The 21966-nt window shown below is 45.1% G+C and overlaps 1 protein-coding gene across 4 annotated transcripts in view; it reads left to right on the top strand.

Annotated features, from left to right (window-relative positions):
- Positions 1-8720: 8720 nt before the first annotated feature.
- The window catches only part of CASP7 (caspase 7), a 51609-nt gene continuing 38363 nt past the window's right edge, over positions 8721-21966 (top strand). Inside the window, exons 1-3 of one of the 4 annotated variants that reach the window (XM_010588976.3) lie at positions 8721-8872; positions 14153-14262; positions 18181-18228. In XM_010588976.3, coding sequence (XP_010587278.1) covers positions 14153-14262; positions 18181-18228 — 158 coding nt within the window. In that variant the 5' untranslated portion in view covers positions 8721-8872. Of the gene's footprint in view, positions 8873-9335; positions 9463-14151; positions 14263-17627; positions 17737-18180; positions 18229-21966 lie in introns of those variants that run through there. The other 3 variants (XM_010588975.3, XM_010588979.3, XM_003409116.4) reach the window with 3 other exon arrangements.

Below are 21966 nucleotides of genomic sequence, written 5' to 3'. Positions count from 1 at the left end.
TTTCTTCCATGGTACCACTGAGCAGGTTCAAACTGCCAAACTTTAGGTTAGCAGTTGAGAGCAAACAGTTTGTACCCAATACGAAATGATACCTCACCTATCTCCGCCCCTCACTCATCACCCACCTATTACCCACACCCTGTTTCATGTACTTCATAGCAGTTATCACTACCTGATATACTAAATATGAAGGCATCTATTTTCTTTTAAATATCTGTCTCCCTCATCAAAATGGAAGCTCCAACACAGGGCCAACCATAGTGTCTACAGGGGCCAGGTGTGAAGTAATAGTGTTATGTACTAAGCACCAAACAGGAAACACAAGCCCATCTGAAGTGGGCAACCACCTCTTAGCCCCAGCCAATTGTCGTTATGAGTTGTGCCCATGTAAAGTTGGCCAGGCCCCACACAGAGCTAGTTGTCACTGCAGAGGCTGGGCTGGAACAAGTAGGCAAAGGCCCTAAGTGAAGCTGAGTGGATCTACAGTGGCACCTGAGGGGTCATATACACTGTCCAATTAGAGGAGAGTCCAGAACTTGGGTTTGGTGGCATTGAGTTAGAGCCAGATCATGTAGAATTTCGTCCATCTTTCATCTGGATGTTTCTGCCGATACCACCCTCTGTTGCTTTGGCCTTTTTTAAAGTCTTGATTCATAAGGAGCTTGTTATCAGTGAAATACCCACAGCCTTTTGCCTCATATAAATGACTATTATGTACGGAATGTGGAAAAGCCTACATACTGTACATGAGTTCCTTTTGGAACTTACTGTGTTCCCTTTGGAACTTACTGTGTTCCTTTTGGAACTTAAATAAATTAAATAATAACTTTAAAAACGTCCTTTTGGAAATAAACATAGCACTCCTTATTTATCTCTTTTAAATGTATTTGTTGATGGTGGCCCCAATGCTTCAACTGGTTAAGTTTTTTTAAAATATTTTATTGTATATTAGGTGAAAGTTTACATAGCAAACTGGGTTCCCATTTAACAGTTTTTATACAAACTGCTTCACGACATTGGTTACTTCTTTCACAATGTGTCAACATTCACGTTATTTCCATTCTGTTTGTTTTGTTTCCATTAATCTACCTTCTCTGGCCCCCCTTAGCTTCTCATCTTTGTTTTAGGGTAATTGCTGACCGTTTGGTCTCATATAGTTGATTATTTAAGGCAGCACAGTATTCATGGGTGATACTGTTTATTTTATAAGCCGATCTATTACTTGGCTGAACAGTGACCACCAGGAGGAGCTTCAGTTCCAAGTTCAAAGGGTATCTCAGAGCAATAGTCTTGGGAGTTCCTCTAATCTCTATCAGTGCAGTAAGTCTGGCCTTTTTTAGGAATTTGAGTTTTGTTTTACATTTTTCTCCTTTTTATTCAGGACCTTCTACTGCGTCCCTGGTCAGAGCAGTAGGCAGTGGGAGCCAGGCACCATATAGTTCTTCTGGTCTCAGGCTAGATTTGGCTATGGTTCACGTAGACTATTAATCCTGTGGACTAGTTTCTTCTTTGACTCTTTGGTTTCCTTCATTCTCTTTTGTTCCAGACAAGTAGAGACCAACAGTTGTATCTTAGACCCTAGATGCTACTCAGCAAACTGGGATGTAGAACATTATCATTATGAACTGTTATGCCAATTGACGGTCAAGATATTTTTGTACCTTGGTTCTGTCATCCAGGGTATGAGCTAATTCTTTCTATCGCTGAATCATTTCCAGTGCCCTCCAGGGCTGTGGATGTGAAATGGTTTTGAAATAACAGCGATGACAAATTCGAAATGAGGGAAAAGCTACTAACACTTCACTCTGTCACCATTGCTCTGGTTGGTTTTGGGATGTTCCTTCCATGTTAGGGGATTATGCCTGCCTTTGTTAAGGTTCCCTCAAAAGCAGAGCTTGAGACAAGAACTTGGGTGTAGGTAGTTTATTTCAGAGGTGTTCCCACGATGAAGGCATAAGGGTTTGAGGTGAGTGAGTTAGGGAAAGAAGAGTCAATAAAGGATATATTCTGAGCCACTTACTGCCACGAGCAACTGGGGCTCAGACCTGCTGAAGACCCTGAGGAATTGTGTAGAATGTGCCTCAGAATTGTCCCACTGAAGGACAGGAGGCTGGGGCACTTATCTACTCAACTCCCATCTGTCATTGGTTGAGGATTACCGTCAGGGGTATTAACTCCCCTGCACCTGAAGGATGCACCTGCCAGCACGGGGTAAATAGCTCCTGTAGCTTCAGAGAAAGTCCAGAGTCAGGGAAGCAGAGAGACGCTGCTGTGAGAGCTGAATGAAAGACTGGCAACATGCAAGGAGCTAAAATCAGTGAACCAAGATGAAGTAGCAAGGGTATTCCAAGTGTAGGCCACTCAAAGAAACAGGCTGTAGGGCAGGGTTAAGGAAACTGTTGATATGAGGTGTACCATGAACTCCCACCACCCACTCTTCCAGGTTGATGGTATCAATCCTCCCAATCCTAAGAGGCCCCTTCCACTACCTTGCACTGTCCAACGCTGCTTTCATAACTTCAGATGGAGAATTCATGAAGCAGTGTCTTGCCTCTAGATCTCACACTTCCTGGGTCAGACCGTCCCCCTTCTCCCTCACCTCGACTCCTTGGAGCTTATATGTCCTGCGGTGTGTTCACATTGGGTTAGACAGGGACAGAGTGAAGTTCTATGGTACCCTAAGACGGTGGGGGGAGGGGGTGGCTTCAGAGAGAAGTTCTTCTATGCAGCAGAGTACAAGGCCTGGGTACAAGATGCTGGCGATGGTAGTTAAGCAAGTATCATCCACTGCTCTGGGAAGCTCTGAACATTGGTGACGTTACCTCATATCCATGCTTCAGCCCAGGATGTTAAGTGCCCTGTCCAGTAACATAAATTGGGTCCATAAAAAAGACTATGGCCCAGGAAAGTTATAGAAATATTTTGCCTTCCTTCAAACCTCAATCTGGTTTGAGACCCTCTTTAGTTGAAAAATACCGTTTCCTTTGGAGGCGTGATTGTGTCTTTTGGTCTAAGACAGGAGTTGGCCAACTTTTTCTGTAAAGGATCAGAACTGTAAATATTTTAGGCATCATAGGCCGTGTATGGTCTCTACTGCATGTTCTTCTATTTCATAATCCTTTAAAAATGTAAAAACCATTCTTAGATTGTGTGCCATACAAAAAAAGGACACAGTGGTTCGCAGGCCATAGTTTTCCAAGTCCTGGTCTAAGAGGTTGCTCCCGGGACATCAGGAGCCAGCAGAATATCCAGACGAGTCCCTTGGGGTGGGAGAGGAGAAGGAAAAGGAAGAAGGCAAAATGAAAAGGAATCTGTTCAGCTCGATCTGGGCTGGACTTCGACCAGCCACAATGGATTTATTTATATCTCAATGAGTCAGGCCTCAGGAGCCGCGTTAGAGCGGCTGTGATTGCCTTTTTTTGTGCCAGGGGATCACGACACAGCCTGTGAGTGGGGAGGAGGTTTCCTCTGAGTCAAGAAATTATAGTCGTTGCTGCATCAGAAAAGAGGCAGCCCTTCGATTGGGAGCACAAAGACATGTCCAGTCACGAAAGAGAAACGACACAGTAATCTGAACATGGAAAGATTAATATAAAGAACTATTACTATTATTACTATAACAGGGTACTGAAGTATCAACAGATTGGCCAGTAAGAAGTAAAGAACACAAACCAAAATTCGTTGCCATCAAGTCAATACTGACTCATAGGGATGCTTCGGAACAGAGTAAAACTGTCCCATAGGGTTTTCAAGGAGCAGCTGGTGAATCTGAACTGCCAGCCTTTTGGTGAGCAGCTGTAGCTCTTAACGGCCGCACCACCAAGGCTCCAAGAAGTAAAGAGAACTTTAAAAATATATGAGTACTACCCCTTGGAAACCCTTGTGGCATAGTGGTTAAGTGCTACAGCTGCTAACCAAAGGGTCGGCAGTTCAAATCCTCCAAGCGCTCCTTGGAAACTCTATGGGGAAGTTCCACTTTGTCCTATAGGGTCACTATGAGTCAGAATCGACTGGACAGCACTACGTACTACCTCTAGAGCTGAGATAGAAGACTCAAGGAAGATTCTCCCCTCCCCTGCTCCCCCTCTGCCCCAGGTCTGAGAACTCCTGGGCATAGCAGAGAAATTACTATGGTGCAGTGCCAGTAGAACATTCTAGAAATCTTCCCTTTAGAACTTTCTGGAAACTTTCCTCTAGTGTGCCAAAGAGAAGCTGTTCATGGGGAGTTGTCTCACTGCTGCCAGGTGAAGGGGGTGCCAGAAGAAGTTACTGGCCACTGGGCACAGCAGGAACTGGGCACTGGGAAGCCATCGTGCTGCAGGAATTTGGGGCTACAGGAACACACCAGAACCAGGAAACAAAATCCCTTCATTTCACAGTCTCTCCAGTGCCCTCTACTGGCAAAAGAAAAGGAGCCCAGGTGGCATAGCGTTTAAGCACTCAGCTGCTAACTGAAAGGTCAGCAGTTCAAATCCATCAGCCACTCTGTGGAAGAACGGTGTGGCAGTCTGCTTCCATAAAGGTTACAGCCTTGGAAACCCTAAGGGGCAGTTCTATCCTGTCCTATAGGGTAGCTATGAGTTGGAATCAACTTGACAGCAACAGGTTTGCTTTCAAGTTGGCAAAAGTAAAATACTTACGGGTGCAGTCTTATTTTCACAGCACAGGCAAAAAGGGTGAATTTGGAGCTGAGAGGCAATCAATAACAGGTACAAGGAATTCCTCATTCCAGGAGAGAGGATTCTGCCTGGACCTTGACTGAGGAAGATGCCTCATTGGTGGGGCTTGAGTTTTCCTACCCAACCTGCCTCACTGACTCAGCAGTAGCCAGAATTTGAGTTTGGGCCTGAAGTCATTAAGAGTGGCATTTCTGTTAATCCTGGGATATCCTTCTGTGGAGCCATAGCCTGGGCTGAGTTGTCCTGTGAAGAATTGGAGGAGTAACCACTGGTGACACCATTTGGGGGTGCTGTGACCAGCAGATCAAGGGTTAGGGGCTGACTAAACAGAGTTAGCTACAGCAGCCTGGCGACCAGAGGACAGAGGTGGAGGAAAGGTCTAGAGGGATTGGCCCAGGAGCTCCCGCCTGCCCCAACTCCCAGGTCAACCCTTAGGAATCCATCCAAATAGTGGGGACTTGGGGGGATTTTTCTGAAATGGGGGGGAAGGCTGATGTTATAGTCATGTGAATATCAAAGGCAAACATAAAATAATGACATGGTCCAAGGCTATGGAGACACAGGAGATACACTTAGAAGAGAATAACATTTAGATCCAAAGAGTCAGTACAATTACTATTGAGGGCAAAGTTTAAAATTGTTTATTTCCTTCTGTATTTCCATGATTTTACATGATATGGGGATAATCCTGACTCAGAGCAACCATTTTGGAGTTCCCCACTCCAGCCCACAATAAAGAACTGAGAAAAGAAAGTTTCCCTTCCAACCACCTTTCCATTTGGGCCAGCAATGAATTCCTGTGTGCTAACATATTTTAACACTCCCATGATATAATTTATTGTACAGTCTTCTTGCAAATGGTAAGTTCATCATTTTTCTAGGTAACCTGATTCTGACACTAGCAAGTTGGGGATGCAGACAACTTCTCTGAGCCTCAGTTTCTTTATCTATCAAGTGAATGGAGAGATTAGTTGCTAAGACCACTTCTAGCTCTAACAGTGTGTTTCACTATAAAACCTGTTGCCATCAAGTCAATTCCACTCATCAGGAATAACCCGCAAAACTTAGATTTACAAATTAGATAAACTAGAGAGCAATTTATTTGCTTTACTAACAGGATTCTTTATTTCTCAAATGATTCACAACCGAATTTCTTTTAAAAAATTTACTCAGTGTCTTTTCAAGAGCATTTTTCAGGAATACGGTATTAAACAGTAATGCTGCCATTCTACCACATTAAATAGTGACTGTACACATGGACCTCACTGGATGGAATACACAGGAATCAAATTGACTACATTTGTGGAAAGAGACGATGAAAAAACTCCGTATCATCAATCAGAATGAGGCCAGGGGCCAACTGCGGAACAGACCATTAATTCCTCATATGCAAGTTCAAGTTGAAGCTGAAGAAAATTAGAACAAGTCCACAAGAGCCAAAGTACAACCCTGAGCATATCCCACCTGAATTTGAAACCATCTCAAGAATAGATCTGATGCATTGAACACTAGTAACATCAAGAATAGCACACACAAAGGAAGCAAAAGGTCATTAAAAAGGCAGGAAAGAAAGAAAAGACCAAAATGGATGTCAGAAGAGACTCTGAAACTTGCTCTTGAACACAGAGTAGTTAAAGTGAATGGAAGAAACGATGAAGCAAAAGAGGTGAATAGAAGATTTCAAAGGGTGGCTCAGGAAGACAAAGTAAAGTATTATAATGACACGCTCAAAGACCTGGAGTCAGAAAGCCAAAAGGGAAGAACATGCTCAGCATTTCTCAAGCTGAAAGAACTGAAAAAAAAATTCAAGCCTCGCGTTGCCATACTGAAGGAGTCTATGGCCAAAAAATTGAACAATGCAGGAAGCATCAGAAGCAGATGGAAGGGATACACGGACTCATTGTACCAAAAAGAAGCAGTTGACAATCAGCCATTTCAGGAGGGAGCATATGATCAAGAACCTTTGGTATTGAAGGAAGCTGCACTGAAGACATTGCCAAAAAACATGGCTCCAGGAATTGACAGAATATCAACTGAGATGTTTCAACAAACAGATGCAGTGCTGAAGGGTCTCGCTCATCTATGCCAACAAATTTGGGAGACAGCTACCTGGCCAACTGACTGAAAGAGATCCATACTTGTGCCTATTTCAAAGAAAGGTGATCCAACAGAATGCGGAAATTATCAAACAATATCATTAATATCACAGGCAAGTAAAATTTTGCTGAAGATAATTCAAAAGCAGTTGCAGCCATGTAGCCACAGGGAACTGACAGAAATTCAAGTCAAGTTCAGAAGGGCCATGGAATGAGGGATATCATTGCTGATTATCAGAGGGATCTTGGCTGAAAACAGAAAACACCAGAAAGATGTTTACCTGTGTTTTACTAGTGCAAAGGCATTCGACTATGTGGATCATAACAAATTATGGATACCACTGTGAAGAATAAGAAGTCCATAACAATTGTGCTCATTTGTGTACACAGACCAACAGACAGTTGTTCAAACAGAACAAGGGAATACCGTGTAGTTTAAAATCAGGAAAGCTGTGCGTAAGGGTTGTATCTTTTCACCATACTTATTAAATCTGTATGCTGAGCAAATAATCCAAGAAGCTGGGACTATTATGTAAAAGAATGGGGCATCAACATTGGAGAAACACTCATTACCAACCTGCAATATGCAGATGACACACCCTTGCCTGCTGGAAGTGAAGAGGACTTGAAGCACTTACTGATGAAGGTCAAAGACTACAGCCTTCAGTATGGATTACACCTCAAAAAAAAAAAAAAAAAAAAAAAAACACCTCTACAGAAAGAAAAATCCTCCCGACTGGATCAATAAGCAACATCATGATAAAAGGAGAAAATATTGAAGTTGTCAAGGATTTCATTTTACTTGGAACCATAGTCAATGCCAATGGAAGCAGCGGTCAAGAAATCAAATGAAGTATTACATCGGGTAAATCTGCTGCAAAAGACCCCTTTAAAGTGTTAAAAAGCAAAGATGTCACTATGAGCACTAAGGTGCACCTAACCCAAGCCATGGTGTTTTCAACCACCTCATAAGCATGCAAAAGCTGTACAATGAATAAGGAAGAGTGAAGAATAATTGATGCATTTGAATTACAGTGTTGCGGAAGAATACTGAATATACCATGGACTGCCAGAAGAACGAACAAATATGTCTTGGAAGAAGTACAGCCAGAATGCTCCCTAGAAGCAAGGACTATGAGGCTTGTCTCACATGCTTTGGATATGTTATCAGGAGAGACCAGTCCCTGGAGAAGGACATCATGCTTAGTAGACAGTCAACGAAAAAGAGGTAGACCTTCAACTAGGTTGACTGACACAGTAGCTTCAACCATGGGCTCAAACATGATTGTGAGGATGGCACAGGACTGGGCAGCGTTTTGTTCTGTCGTACATAGGGTCGCTACGAGTCGGAGGCAACTGGATGGCACCCAGCAACAACAGTGCAACCATAATTGTAACTAGTGTAGCTGCCGGTTACAAATGTTCAGGAATTCAGGATTTTTACGTAAGTTAATCAATCATAATAAATTATCCCCTTACGCTTGTCCAAGCCCAGTCTTTCTTCAAATCAAGAAAATGCCCTTTACGTGGTGAGATTTTAGAGACAACAGTGAAGTCTTAGGCCCAGGGAAAAGCAAGCAAGCAAACAAAAAGATACAGTTCTTATCTGACATATCATAAAGGTTTCATGCCTTTGTCTCAAGGCTTCGAGAGTTCTTTTTTAAAGCGAATATCTTTGGTATGAATAAAACCATAATTTCTTTACAGATATTTACAACGTCAGTGTGCCTGGGTTAATTAGTTGCTCTCCTGAGGGGTCTTGAGAGAAAGGTGTTGGAAGCCGAGGGGTGAAGACAGACTGGAGGAGAGGCTGGTAGAGGCGGTAAGGGTGAGGTAGAACCACTGGGTGCGAACTCTCTCCTATCCTTGATTTATTCCCGGCCACACGCTCAGTGCCTGACGCATGGGGGCGCTCAAAAAATATTTCCTGAAAGATTCTGAAGCTGCTTCGCCCAAAACTGGCTGTGTGGCAAGGTTGGAACCTGAGAAGGCTAAGCTGGCATCCTCGCGCCCACGAGGGCAAATTTCCAAGTGGAAGCAACGTCTGGGAGCCGGGAAGACCTCAGCAGATCCCACGGCTGGCCGGAGGGGGCGAAGGTAACTGTTACAGATATAGGCGCGGAGCGGCCCGAGGGACAGGAGCAGCACAGACTGGGGTCAAGGGTCAGGCTGGGGACGAGCCCTCTGGCTCTGGGAACTCGGTATCCGCGGTGATGCGAAGGCCAAGATCGAGGTCGTACTCTAGGGGCAGCCGCGGGGGCGAAGTTGGGGACCGAGGGTGGGTGGTCATCGCGACTGGGTCACTGTAAAAGCGGCACTTTTGAAGAATAAGCGCTTCCCGGAACTGTGCGCGCAACGGCGGGATTTAACTCCGCAGACTTCGTGAGGCACGCTCTCGGGTGCGAAGAGTGCCCTCTTCGGGGATGGTGCGCGCTCTCCCCGGCGGTGCGCGCTCCCCTCGACAGTGACACAGGTCATCTTGCGCGCCGTCAATTTTGGGGAGCGCCGGGTCCCGAATCAGGGGCGGTACCCGCAGTCTCGCTCGGCTCCGCGCCCTGCCCCGGCGGCTCCTCCCCCTGAAGCACGCGGGCTTTTACTTTCGCTTTCGCTACAGCGGCACCTCAGACCCCCGGACCGGAGTGACCGACGGAGCGGCTAGCTCTGGCTGCCCGACGGCCTTGGGAATGGTAACTGCGGCCTCCCCTCCGCCTGCCCTCTCCCTCTCCCTCGCTCGTTCCATGCGTGGTTTCCGCCGTTGCGAGCGCAGTTTGGAGACAGCTAGGAGCGGGGTGGTGTGGTGGTAGGAGCGGGGAGGGCGGCCCGGACGACAGGCGTTGAAACTTTGGGGGAACGGTTTACCCCGCCCCTAGCCCCGCTTGCTTTGCTCAGCTTGTCCTCCCTTCCCTCCTTGCCAGGGGGCTTAGGACACCCCATACTATACGGATTTTGCTAGAATCCCGCCTCCCCGCTTCTGCCCCCCTGGCCGCAAAATCTTTTGCGGTCGAGTCGATTGCGAATCATAGCGACCCTAGGTTTCCAAGGTGCGGCTGGTGGATTCGAACTGCCGGACCCTTTAGTTTGCAGCCGCGCTCTTAACGACTGCGCTGCTAGAAAGGAGGGGTGCGATGTCTGGCACCGCAGTTAACACCAAGGACTCCAGGTCAGAGAGGCCTGGTGGAACCAGTCCCCTCACTTCTGCTTGCCGGCTGTAGGACCTTGACCTTGTCTGTGCCTGCCTGTTAAATGGGAATGATGGGATCCCGGGCTGAGGGTGGCTGCAGGCATGGATGGAGTTGATGGTGCACAAAAGAGCCTCAGTCCAGGCTCAATACCTGTAAGCTAGTACCCTCATTGTCGGACTAGCCTTGCTGCAGGGGCTCATGGAGTGGTCTCGAGGAGGTGAAAAAGGCCTGTGGACTCCCAGGCTACAGGCGACCTTGCAACCCTTCACCAGTGTACCCAGCTTTGTGGTTTATGGGGCAGTAAAGTTGCTTGCAAGAGCCATGGTGGCACAGTGGTTAACCACGGGGCTGCTAATCAAAAGGTCAGCAGTGCAAATCCAACGCTCTTTGGAAACCTGTGGGGTAGTTCTCTTCTGGCCTATACGGTCTGTCAGAATCCACTTGATGGCAACGGGCTTCGGTTTCGGTTTTGTTTTCAAGTTGCTTGCGCATGACTGTGGATGAGTCATGCGCCACCCTTTTCTCGGAAACACTTGGACTGGGTGATGTTTACTTAAGGGCTATTTCCTCCTTTAGGATCTTCTAGGCAACCAGCCTGACCTTCGTCCTCAGTATCACAACCCAGGTTCCAACACCTGGATTCAGAACCCATCTTCTGCACCTCTTTACTGTGTGGTGTTGGGCAGGTTACTTAGCCTCTCTGAAGAAACCTAGGTTACCTCAGCAAAACAGAGGGCAAGGTTCAAGTCTCCTGGCAGTGTTGTGGGGAGCAGGTGATACAGTGGAGCACTTGAATGCCCAGGAGAGCTGCCCCCAGGTGCAGAGGTGACAGGTGAAGGTCACCAGGGCTGCTTCTCTTTGAGCCCTGTAGAAAGATTGCCTTTATTTGGTCAAGAAGTGCAGCACAAATTGCATCATGTTGCTTTTCAGGAGAAACAGCTGCAATGAGTCCATTTTCTCCCTCATGAAAAAAAAAATCCAAGTTCAGACAATGCTGGGAAGTGATTTCTTACCCAGATATGTACCAGTTGCCCTAATATGGGGGCAGTAATTAAGTGTGTTTTGAAAGAGTCACTAGAGGAATTTTGTTTCTGTCTTCACAAAAGCTGTTTAAAGCATGGACGTGGTTTTAAAATACCAGTGCAAGTAGATGGTCCAATGTCTCCTTAGTCTTGAGTTCTGTGGACAGTGATGATAATAGGGCTACTTATTGAACATTCAGAACGTGTCACAGTGTTCACAGCCACCTGTGACTTAGGTGCCAGGGTTTGCCCATTTTCCGGATAAGGAGACTGAGACTCAGAGACGTTGAGTACTTTGAGGTTTCATGGCGGAGTGTGGAGGAGCTGATTTGACCCCAGATCAGCTGATTGCCGTGCCTGGACTCTCAACTGTCCTCCTGGGTCCCTTTGGTTCCGTTGTCTGTCCTGTGTCAGCAGTTTATTCTGGCACTAAAGGATTTAAAAATGCATTTCAGTTATAACATTCATAAAGAAATATTTCTTGAGTGCCTGCCGTGTGTGGGGCACTTTTCTGTGCCTGATTGTCATGGATTGAACTGTGTCCCCCAAAAATATCAATTTGACTAGGCCATGATTCCCAGTATTGTGTGATTGTCCACCATATTGTCATCTGATGTGATTTTCCTATGTGGGGTAAATCCTATCCCTACAATGTTGATGAGATGGGATTAGCGGCAGTTATTTTAATGAGGCAGGACTCCATCTACGAGATTAGATTGTATCTTAAACCAGTCTCTTTTGAGATAGAATAGAGAGGAGCGAGCAGAGAGACATGGGGACTTCATACCACCAAGAAGCTAGAGCTAGGAGCAAAGTGCATTCTTTGGACCCGGCGCCCCTGTGCTGAGAAGCTCCTTGACCAGGGAAGATTGATGACAGGGACCTTCCTCCAGAGCCGACAGAGAAAGCCTGCCCCTGGAGGTGATGCCCTCAATTTGGCCTTGTAGCCTACTAGACTGTGAGGAATAAATTTCTCTTTCTTAAAGCCATCCACTTGTGGTATTTCTGTTACAGCAGCACTAGATAACTAAGACACTGATAAAAGAAAGATGATTAAGATACACTCTTAGTCTGCCAGTAGTCAAGAGTTCTAGCTGACGTTAGCATTAATAGTAATAGGAATGACTAACAGAGTGTCACTGTTAGTGCTTTGTCTATCGTATTGACTTTTAAAGAGAAGGTAGACATGTTTAACAATCCAGTAAGGAGTATCCCTTGGATGACTGCTCTTTGCACCGTGGGCCCCCAGAAGGGGACAAATACAAGGAAATGGTGCCAGCAAGCTGTTTCCAGGTGGTGTGGCAGACTGAGATAGGCCTGGAGTTTCTTGCTGTGCCATGAGGATGAATGGAAATGAGGGGCCCATTTATACCAAGTCTTGGTTCTTGAGGCAGCTTCTTTCTTGATTGAAATGGTGTGCCTGGGATCAGGCACCCCACTCGATCACCCCCCTGGAGTATGAATGCCCTTTGGCTGGCTCCAGAAATCAAACTCAGCCTGAACGTTTAGCCTTATGGATTTAAAAAGGTTAGGTACCACCGGACTTGCAAAAATTCACTCTGGCAGGTGGGTGGAAGGAAAGCTACCTGCCCCGCAGGTGTTATTCAGCATCAACCCGCAGAGAGGCTATAGGTTTCAAAAAGAAGACTCTTATGGCCTAATGTTTGGAGGGAAAGTTCTGGAAAGCCTCCTGCCATTTGAGCCATAGAAATCCACCTGAACTTAATGTCTCTAGCCAAGTTCAAGTGTCTGGGAAGGATGAGATTAAACAGGGTGTTTAAACCTGGCCATATAGAGTTCCTTCTGACTTGAACGGTCCTCTCCATGTTCCATCTGCTTCCCATTTACCTAGTTGACCCCTACTTGTGGTTCAGTTCTCAAGGCGGACATTTCCTCTCCTGCAACCCTTCCCTGACTTCTCAAAGAGGCTCAAGGCTGAAAAGGCTCGGAGGCTTAGCTCGGTCAGGTCTCCTGGTATGGTTACAGTTAGTTCTGCTCTCGTGGCACTCACCTCCATCACAGATATTTACATGGTCCTTTTATCAATGTCTGTCCCCAACAAGGCAGGACCACGTCAGTTTTGCTCATGGGTAATCCCTGGCTCTGAGCACTGGGCCTGGTACGTTAGACTTCCAGTAAATGTTTATGGAAGAGAGTGAGGGAGGGGGTTTCCAAAACTCTGCACAGCCCCAACAGTATTTAAAAAAAAAATGCTTAGCTTATCAGGAGATATTGTGCTCAGGGTTTTCTTTTTTTAAGTGGTCACGTTGCTTTATGCTCATACATCCTAGGTTCAGCCTTTAAGATGAGCTTCAGCGGAAGGCTCAGGCTGAAACACTACGTGTCAAAGTTAGTGTCTCTTTCTGGTGGATTTTGTCTAACTTTAACTTGTTAGTTTTGAGACTATCTGAGTACTTTGTTAATAGCAACCAACACTGAAAGGTAACAGAGTCTATATAAACGGGACAGAATAAAAATTACCATGTGTTTTCTGTGTGCCTGGCCTTGCATGTGGCTCCTCTGGAGATGGGGTTACCTCTGTTGAGAAACATTTTGGGTCCTAATCTGAGAAATCTACTTCCCAAATGGAAACACATGGTGGTGATGGTGAGATTAAGGACGTGTTAGGAAGCAAGATGGCCATTTGACTGCCAATGGTCATTGTAAAGATCTGGCTGTAGGACTTTACCCTCTTGGTCCTCTCCCCACTGCCCAGCTCAACCTCAGGTAAGCTGGAGAGTGACATGGTAATGCCACCCAGAACTCGAGGCTGAGGTCATCACTTTGCCTACTTGGGCACCTCTCCCAAAGCTGAATGCCTTCTCCTTCCCATCTCCAAAAGCCGTTACTCGTTTACGACCCTTGACAGGCGGTCCACAGTGTCTTGTCCCAAATGAGTATTGAACAAAACAGTGGATGCTACATTAGAAGCTCCCTAAGTTCAAGGACTTCGTTTCTTTCCTTGCTATATACCGTCTCTGGAGCAATGCTTAGAATATAGTTGGCACTCAGACACTTGGATGAACTGATGGTACAGTAACCCAGGGGCCTAAATATGCTGAACTACTTACTGCTAGGCTTAACTAAAACCTGTGTCACGTAATGAGTTTTATTTAAAAATGTCATAGATTGGTGATGTCCCCTGATACTGATTTTCTTTTTTGTCCTCCCAGATGGCAGATGATCAGAGCTGTATGGTGGAGCAGGGAGCCGGGGATTCAGCAGATAAAGATGTGATCGATGCCAAGCCAGACCGGTCCTCGATTGTCCAGAGACTCTTCAAGTAAGTCACCTTCCCTGCTGGGCTAAACAGTGGCGTTGGGCCACTTAGGCCTGCCAAGCCTCTGCCATCCCCATCCACCATGGAGAAGGGAAAATCCAAGTATGGAGGCTCATGCTATGTGATCTAAACAAATACATTTTGATAAATCATTAGTATTATTAAATAGCAATTATTAATCAAAATAATTATTAAATTGAAATTGCCGCTTTTAATGGGATCCACCACCACTACCATGATTCCAACTCACGGTGACCCAGTGTGTGTCAGAGTAGAACTGTGCTCCACAGGGTTCTCAATGGCTGACTTTTTCAGAAGTAGGTCACCCGGCCTTTCTTCTGAGATGCCTCTAGGTAGTATCAAGCTGCCAACCTTTCAGTTAGCAGCCAGCTGCATTAATCATTTTTACCACCCAGGGACTCCTTTAATGGGATAGATGGGACTTTTAAAAAAGTTAGTTTATGGATCTATGGACGAATAATACTTACTGTTAAAATAAGAAAGAATTTAGTATCATTTTTTCCTGTTTTTCATTTATATATATATAAGTGTTTGGAAACCATTAATAAATACATAGGGGTGGCAGGAGTTTTGTTACAATAGTGTCTTTTAATTTTTTTGAATTGAGATTATTTTATTTATTGTGCTTTAGACGAAGGTTTACAGAGTAAATTAGTTTCTCATTAAACAATTAATACACATATTGTTTTGTGACATTGGTTGCCAACCCCGCAATATGTTAACACCCTCTCTTTCTCAGCCTTAGGTTCCCCATTTCCATTCGTCCAGCTTTCCTGTCCCCTCCTGCCTTCTGGTCCTTGTGCTTGGGCTAGTGTGCCTGTTTAGTCTCGTATACATGGTTGAGCTACGTGTGTTATTGTTTGTTTTATGGGGCTGTCAAATCTTTGGCTGAAGGGTGAACCTCAGGAATGACTTAAGTACTGAGTTAAAAGGGCGTCTGGGGGGCCATACTCTTGGAGTTTCTTCAGTCTCTATCAGACCAGTAAGTCTGGTCTTTTTTTGTGAGTTTGAATTTTATTCTACATTTTTCACCAGCTCTCTCTGGGACCCTCTATTGTGATCCCTGTTAGAGCTGTCAGTAGTGGTAGCCGGATACCGTCTAGTCATGCTGGGCTCAGTCTGGTGGAGGCTGTGGTAGCTTTGGACTAATCTTTCTCTTGTCTTTGATTTTCTTCATTGTCCTTGCTCCAGATGGCATGGAACCAGTGGAATATCTTAGATAGTCACTCACAAGCTTTTAAGACCGCAGACACTACTCACCAAAGAAGAATGTAGAATATTTTCTTTATAAACTTTGTTGTGCCATTTGAGCTAGATGTCCCTTCAGACCATGATCCCCAGCCCTCAGCCTAGTAATTTGGTTCCTCAGGGAGTTTGAATGTGTCTATGAAGCTTCCACGACCTTGCCTTGGTCAAGCTGTGCTGACTTCCCCAGTGTTGTGTACTGTCTTACCCTTCACCAAAGCTATCACTTACTTATTGTCTAGATAGTGTTTTTCCATCCCCACCCTTGCCCTCCCTAGTCACCATCAAAGATTGTTTCTTCCTGTGTGTAAACCTATTCATGAGTTTTTAGAGTAGTGGTCTCATACAATATTTGTCCTTTTGTGATTGACTTTTTTCACTCAGCATAATGTCCTCCAGATTCATCCATGTTGTGAGATGCTTTGCAGAGTCATCCTTGTTCTTTATCGGTGCATAGTATTCCATTGTGTGTATGTACCATAGTTTATCTGTTCATCTGTTGATGGGCACTTAGGTTGTTGCCATCTTTTTGCTCTTGTGTGTATGTCTATTCATGTGATGGCTCTTATTTCTCTGGGATATGTTCCAAGGAGTCAGTGTCATTTAATTTTTTTAATTCCTTCGGAGTTATGTGCCAAAAATGACAACTCACTTAAGTTCTTCCTCCATTGTGTTGAAGAGAAAGAATTGGAAATTCCCTTACTTACAAAAGAAACTGTTATTCAGCCCTTGAAGACCTTTATTTTCTCAGTTTCTGGGAAGCACACCAAAAAGACTTTACTAAAACCTCTCAAACAGCTGTTAATTAAACCTGTTTCTCTTTTACTTACAAGCAACTTGTTTAACACAAAATACTCAAAAAAGAGATAAGATGATTAAAACAGTATAATGCACATTTGTGAATATCACTTTTGATATGAAGCTCTTTCATACATGAAAAATGTCTGCTGTCAAAACTCATTGGTAATGCCGAGCTTCCTTGTCAAACTATCAAACTTGTCAGTCAAGCCAAACTTGTTTTCTCTCAGTGAAACTCTGATACCTTTTTCATTCAACAAATGTGTGATAAGGCATCCCTGTGACAATCATCAGAACGAGCCCTGGGAGCTCAGTGGTTAAGGCACTCACCTGCTAACCTGAAGGTTGTCAGTTCAAACCCACCAGCCGCTCTGCAGAAGGAAGATGTGGCAGCCTGTTTCCATAAAGATTACAGCCTTGGAAACCCTATGGGGCAGTAGTACTCTGTCCTATAGGGTCGCTGTGACTTGGAATCAACTCGACAGCAATGACAGTCATCTTGTTTCTAAATCTTAGGATGGATGGTTGGATGGATGGAAAGGAAGGAAGAGAAAAAGGGAGGTAGGGGCACAAAGCCTAGCCCTGCGTTTACCTCCTGGAATCAGTATTTGCGTCCCTGCGTGGTGCAGATGGTTAATGTGCTTGGCTGCTAAGTGAAAGACTGGCGGTTTGAGTGCACCCAGAGGTACCTCGAAAGAAAGGCCTGTCATTCTACTTTCAAAAAATTACCCATTGAAAACACTGTGATGCGTGGTTCTACTGTGACACACATGGGGTCACTATGAGTTGGAAGTGACTTGAGAGCAACTGGTCAGGGTCTCTAGCTCAAGAGTGATATAGTCTTTGAGAATAACCAGGGTATGAAAGAGGCAAGGTCATTAAACAAGATCTGTCATCATTTCCGTCCCATTCTGCCATATGATTGGGTCTGGAACATCCCACGCCGGCCCACGTACCCCATTTGTAATACCATGCTGCAGCCGTGACTCTTAGAGTCACTGCAGTGGGGCTTCCTGCTTATACATGACTCTCCTACGGCTGCAGCATGGTATTACAAATGGGGTATGTGGGCCGGCGTGGGATGTTCCAGACCCAATCATATGGCAGAATGGGACGGAAATGATGACAGATCTTGTTTAATGACCTTGCCTCTTTCATACCCTGGTTATTCTCAAAGACTATATCACTCTTGAGCTAGAGACCCTGACCAGTTGCTCTCAAGTCACTTCCAACTCATAGTGACCCCATGTGTGTCACAGTAGAACCATGCACCACAGTGGTTTTTTTTTTTTTTTTTTCGTTAGAGGCCCTGGAGGTTTCCACACCATGTAGGGTTTCGGCTGGGTGAGGAGAACCGGGAGAAGGGAGAACGGGGAAAGGGTCTCCAGACCAGTTGCAGGAAAAAATACAAATGTAAGTTGAGGATCTGGTAATTGATTCCCTTAAAACTGAACTCTCTGTGTCTGCAGCCCTTGTTAAGGCTTTGTGCATCCCTGTTTGAGGACCTCTGCCTTAAAGACCCATTGTTGCAAAAAAATGTATGTGGCCTTGTCGTATGGTTTTTCCCTCCCTCTTGAAAGGTTAAATAAGCCTGGATTACTTCCTACACTTGGGTTCACTGTACCTTTTTTAGACCGTGACTAAAGTTGACACGAAGCTTCACGTTATCAAAATAAACAGAACATGTCTCTGCAAAATATTTAAATTCCATTTTCTGAAATGCTTACTTTAGCTGTGTGAATTGTAAGGCATGATTGTTGAATTATTAACAATATTGAACTAAAATAAATGGCAATTTAATGTCTTAGTCTTCTAGGTTGTGAAATGTCAGATGCCTATTTTCTCTACTTTTTCTAGGTGTCTGACTCTATTCGTGTGTCAAATGACCTACTCGCCACTTCTCAGGTATGCAGCCCATTGAATGGAATTCCATTAGGATTTGTGACACACCTTAACATTTAGATTTTCCCTTCCATTTTTTTACCAGCATCACCAGATTTAAAATTAACCACTTCAGGTGCTGTTCTTCTTCACCATTTCATTCTTTCATTCTTTTGTTAAATATTTATGGAGCAACAGAGAAGTTAAGTCCTTGTACCAAGTCACATACTTGGTACATGGCTGAGCCAGGATTTGAACCTAGATTTACCTGCCTCTCAACCTGTATTCTCTGTTGCTGCCTTTATGAGCCAGGCCCTGTTTGGGGCCCCTGGGGATACAGTCATAAGTTAGATAAGCATGGTGCCTGCCTCAGACACTTCATTCCTGTAGGGAAGGCTGACAGAGAACAGATGATGGAGCTGTGAGGGGGCTAGAAGAAGGGCAGGAGAGGGTGCTGAGGTATAAAACAAGAGCACCCACCCTGGTCTTGGGGCTTCAGTAAAGCCTCCTGGAGGTGTGATGTTTGTGCTGCGACATGAGGATGAGGAGGGGTGGGGGGGGTGCATGAAGGCCTGGGGCAAGAGTCCAGGGTCATTCTAACTGATAGCAATCTGAAGTTGAAGGGGGCAGGAGAGAAATTTGGGAGAATGAACAGGGCCCAGATTTTAGAAAGGAGTCCCTGGGTGGTGTCAGTGGTTAACACGCTTGGCTACTAACCAAAGGGGTGGAGGTTAGAGCCTACCCAGAGGCACCTTAGAAGAAAGGCCTAGCCATCTACTTCCGAAAAATCAGCCATTGAAAACCGTATAGAGTAAAGTCCTGCTCAGACACGCATGGGGTTGCCAGGAGTCGGAAACAACTCTACGGCAACTGGTTGAGATTTGTTTTGGGTACAGGTCATGTTAAGGATTTGGAATTAATCCGAAGGATAGTGGAAGTCCTTAAAGGGGTTAAGCAGTAGAGTGACTTAAGCACATTAAAAAAAAAAACAAACCACGTGAGCTTCAGTGAGGAGGAGAATGATCTTAAGAGGGCCGTGGTGGGCAAGGGAAGCCGGGTAGGAGGCTGCTGCGGATGGTTTAGACTGGAGGGGGACCAGGGTCAGTGGAGGGGAGCATGGACCCCAGAGGTGTCTGGGAGGTAGAAGTAACAGGACTTTGTGACCCGGCAGAAGGAGGCTGAAGAAGAGGGAGACGATGAGAAGAATGGCAGCTGGGACCCCAGGGCGGGGAAGCGGGGGTAGTTGACATCATCTAGCGACCACTGAGCACTCTTGCTGGAGAAAGGAGCAGTGAAATTTATATTCATAACGACAGACTGCTGCCTTTCCTGGTTCCCCCAAATGTTTCCGCCGCCTGGGTTCTGTTGACTGAGCCCTCATAAGTAATGTGGGTGGTGTCAGACTTTATCGTAACAGGGTGAGACTGTAAGGTGTGGTTCAGACAGTGCAATTTGAAGCAGAGGATGAGTGTCCATTATCACTCTTGGCCCATTGACACCCTAAACTTTCACCTCTGTGCCTTAAGCAAAATCCTAGCTGGGATTGTTTATTCTGTTGGAATTTAAGTGATGTGGAAGACCTGAACTTGCCACTAGGTGGTTGGTTATTCCCGCAAACCCGGAAGTGCTGCAGAGCCTCCTGGGCCCTCTCTGCCTTTGGGGTCGGGGGCACTGTGCACCCCACATATACGGTACGCTGACAACTCTGTGTGCTCTTTGCAGCTGATGACAGCACCTTCCCCCTCCCATCCCACCCGAGTTCCTTTCTCTGCAGTGGTCAGGATCCCTGTCAGGTAGGGGAATGGAGGCAGCATCTCAGCTTGAGGACCAGCTGTCCACGTGTTCCCTCCACCCCACCGCCCCCAAACACCAAGACCTCAAGGATTCTGGGAAATGGAAAGTAGCCTCCTTTCCGGCTGGGTGTGTGTGTGTGTGTTGTGTGTGTGTAGAACTAGGCTCCACATGGTTTTCAGTGGCTGATTTCCAGGCCTTTCTTCTGAGGCACCTCTGAGTGGACTCAAACCTCCAGTCACCTTTCAGTTAGCAGCTGAGTACATTAGCCATTTGTACCATGAGGGACTCCAGGACTTAATGGCTGCAAATAATTCCAAGTCCTCGTGAACTGGAATTGACTCCGTGGCAAGGAGTATGGGTCAGACTTTCTTGGCTTTTTTGTCTCAGTGCCACTAGATGGCAGGACAGCATCATTTTATTTCCATTTTCAAGGGCTTGAGTAATCCAGACTATTCTTCAATTTAGTGTTTTTTTTTTTTTTTTTTAATTAAACCATTTTTGTAATTTTCTAATTACTGAAGAGCATTTGAGAAATGCAGGAAAATATAAAGGAAAAATATTTGTGATATTTTTAAATTAGGAAAGCATTGGGCTTTTAAAGGAAATAAGTATGGATATATCTACATCAATTATGAGTCACAGTTTATAACTAAGGCCTACTGTCACCTGTGGACACTTGAAATCTTTTTTTTTCCTGATTTTTATTTATTTTGTTGTTGAGAATATACACAACAAAACATGCACCAATTCAACAGTTTCTGCATGTACAGTTCAGTGACTGATTGCATTCTTCGACTTGTGCGACGATTCTCACCCTCCTTTTCGAGTTGTCCCTGCCTCATTAACTCTCTGCCCCCTAAGGCTCCTATCCAGTCTTTCCAGGTGCTGTTGTCGATGTGATCCTGTTTAGATAGTTTTTAAAAGAGCATAATGCTCGAGGTAGGCCTTCTTTACTAAAAAACTTCTTTACTAGTTAAGCTAAATTACTGTTTGGCTTTAAGAAAACTTCAGGGGATATTTTTGGTTTAAGGTTTCAAGATTATCTCAGGGCAAAGGTTTCAGGGGTTCGTCCACGCTCCATGGCTCCAGGATGTCTGGAGTCCTTGAGAATGTGAAATTCTGTATTGTATTTTTAACCTTTTGATCAGGATTCTTCTATGGAATCTTTGATCAAAATTTTCATTAATAGCGGGACACCGTCCAGTTCTGGTCTCATGGTAAAGGAGGCAGCTGTTCATGGAGGCAATTGGCCACACAGTCCGTATCCTCCTCCTATTCCTGACTTTCCTTCTTCCTCTGTTGCTCCAGGTGAGTAGAGACCAATTGTTGTGCCTTGGATGGCCGCTTACAAGGGATCTCTCTCTCTCTCTTTTCTTTTCTGAATTTTATTTTGTTGTTGTTGAGAATATACACAATGAAATGTACAACAGCTCAACAGTTTCTACACATACAGTTTAGTGACACTGCTTACATTCTTTGAATTGTGCAACGATTCTCACCCTCCCTTTCTGTGTTGTTCCTCCCTCTTTAACATAAACTCACTGCCCCCTAAGGCTCCTAGCTAGTCTTTCAAGTTGCTGTTGTCAATGCCATCCCATTTAGATAGTTTTTAAAAGAGTGTAATGCTCGAGGCAGACCTTTTTTACTAGTTAAACTATTTGGTTTTAAGAAGACTTCGGTGGATATTTTTGATTTAAGATTTAAAGATTATCTCAGGGTAATAGTTTCAGGGGTTCATTCAGACTCAGTGGCTCCAGAAAGTCTGGACTCCATAAAAATTTGAAATTCTGTTCTGCATTTTTCGTAGGATACAGACTGAGCTGTGGGAGGGCTGGGAGAGGCAGGATGGAGGACACTGGAGGATGAGCAGAACTTGAATTGTCAGAGAAAAGGCAGTGGGGTCATTGGGACTGGAAGAGCCTGCTTTCCGGGGACAGGGTGGGGATGACGGTCAGGCTAGGCCGTGTA

The sequence above is a fragment of the Loxodonta africana genome, chromosome 16, assembly GCF_030014295.1.
Source record: "Loxodonta africana isolate mLoxAfr1 chromosome 16, mLoxAfr1.hap2, whole genome shotgun sequence".
NCBI lineage: Eukaryota > Metazoa > Chordata > Mammalia > Proboscidea > Elephantidae > Loxodonta > Loxodonta africana.
This window is presented reverse-complemented; position numbering and strand designations above follow the sequence as displayed.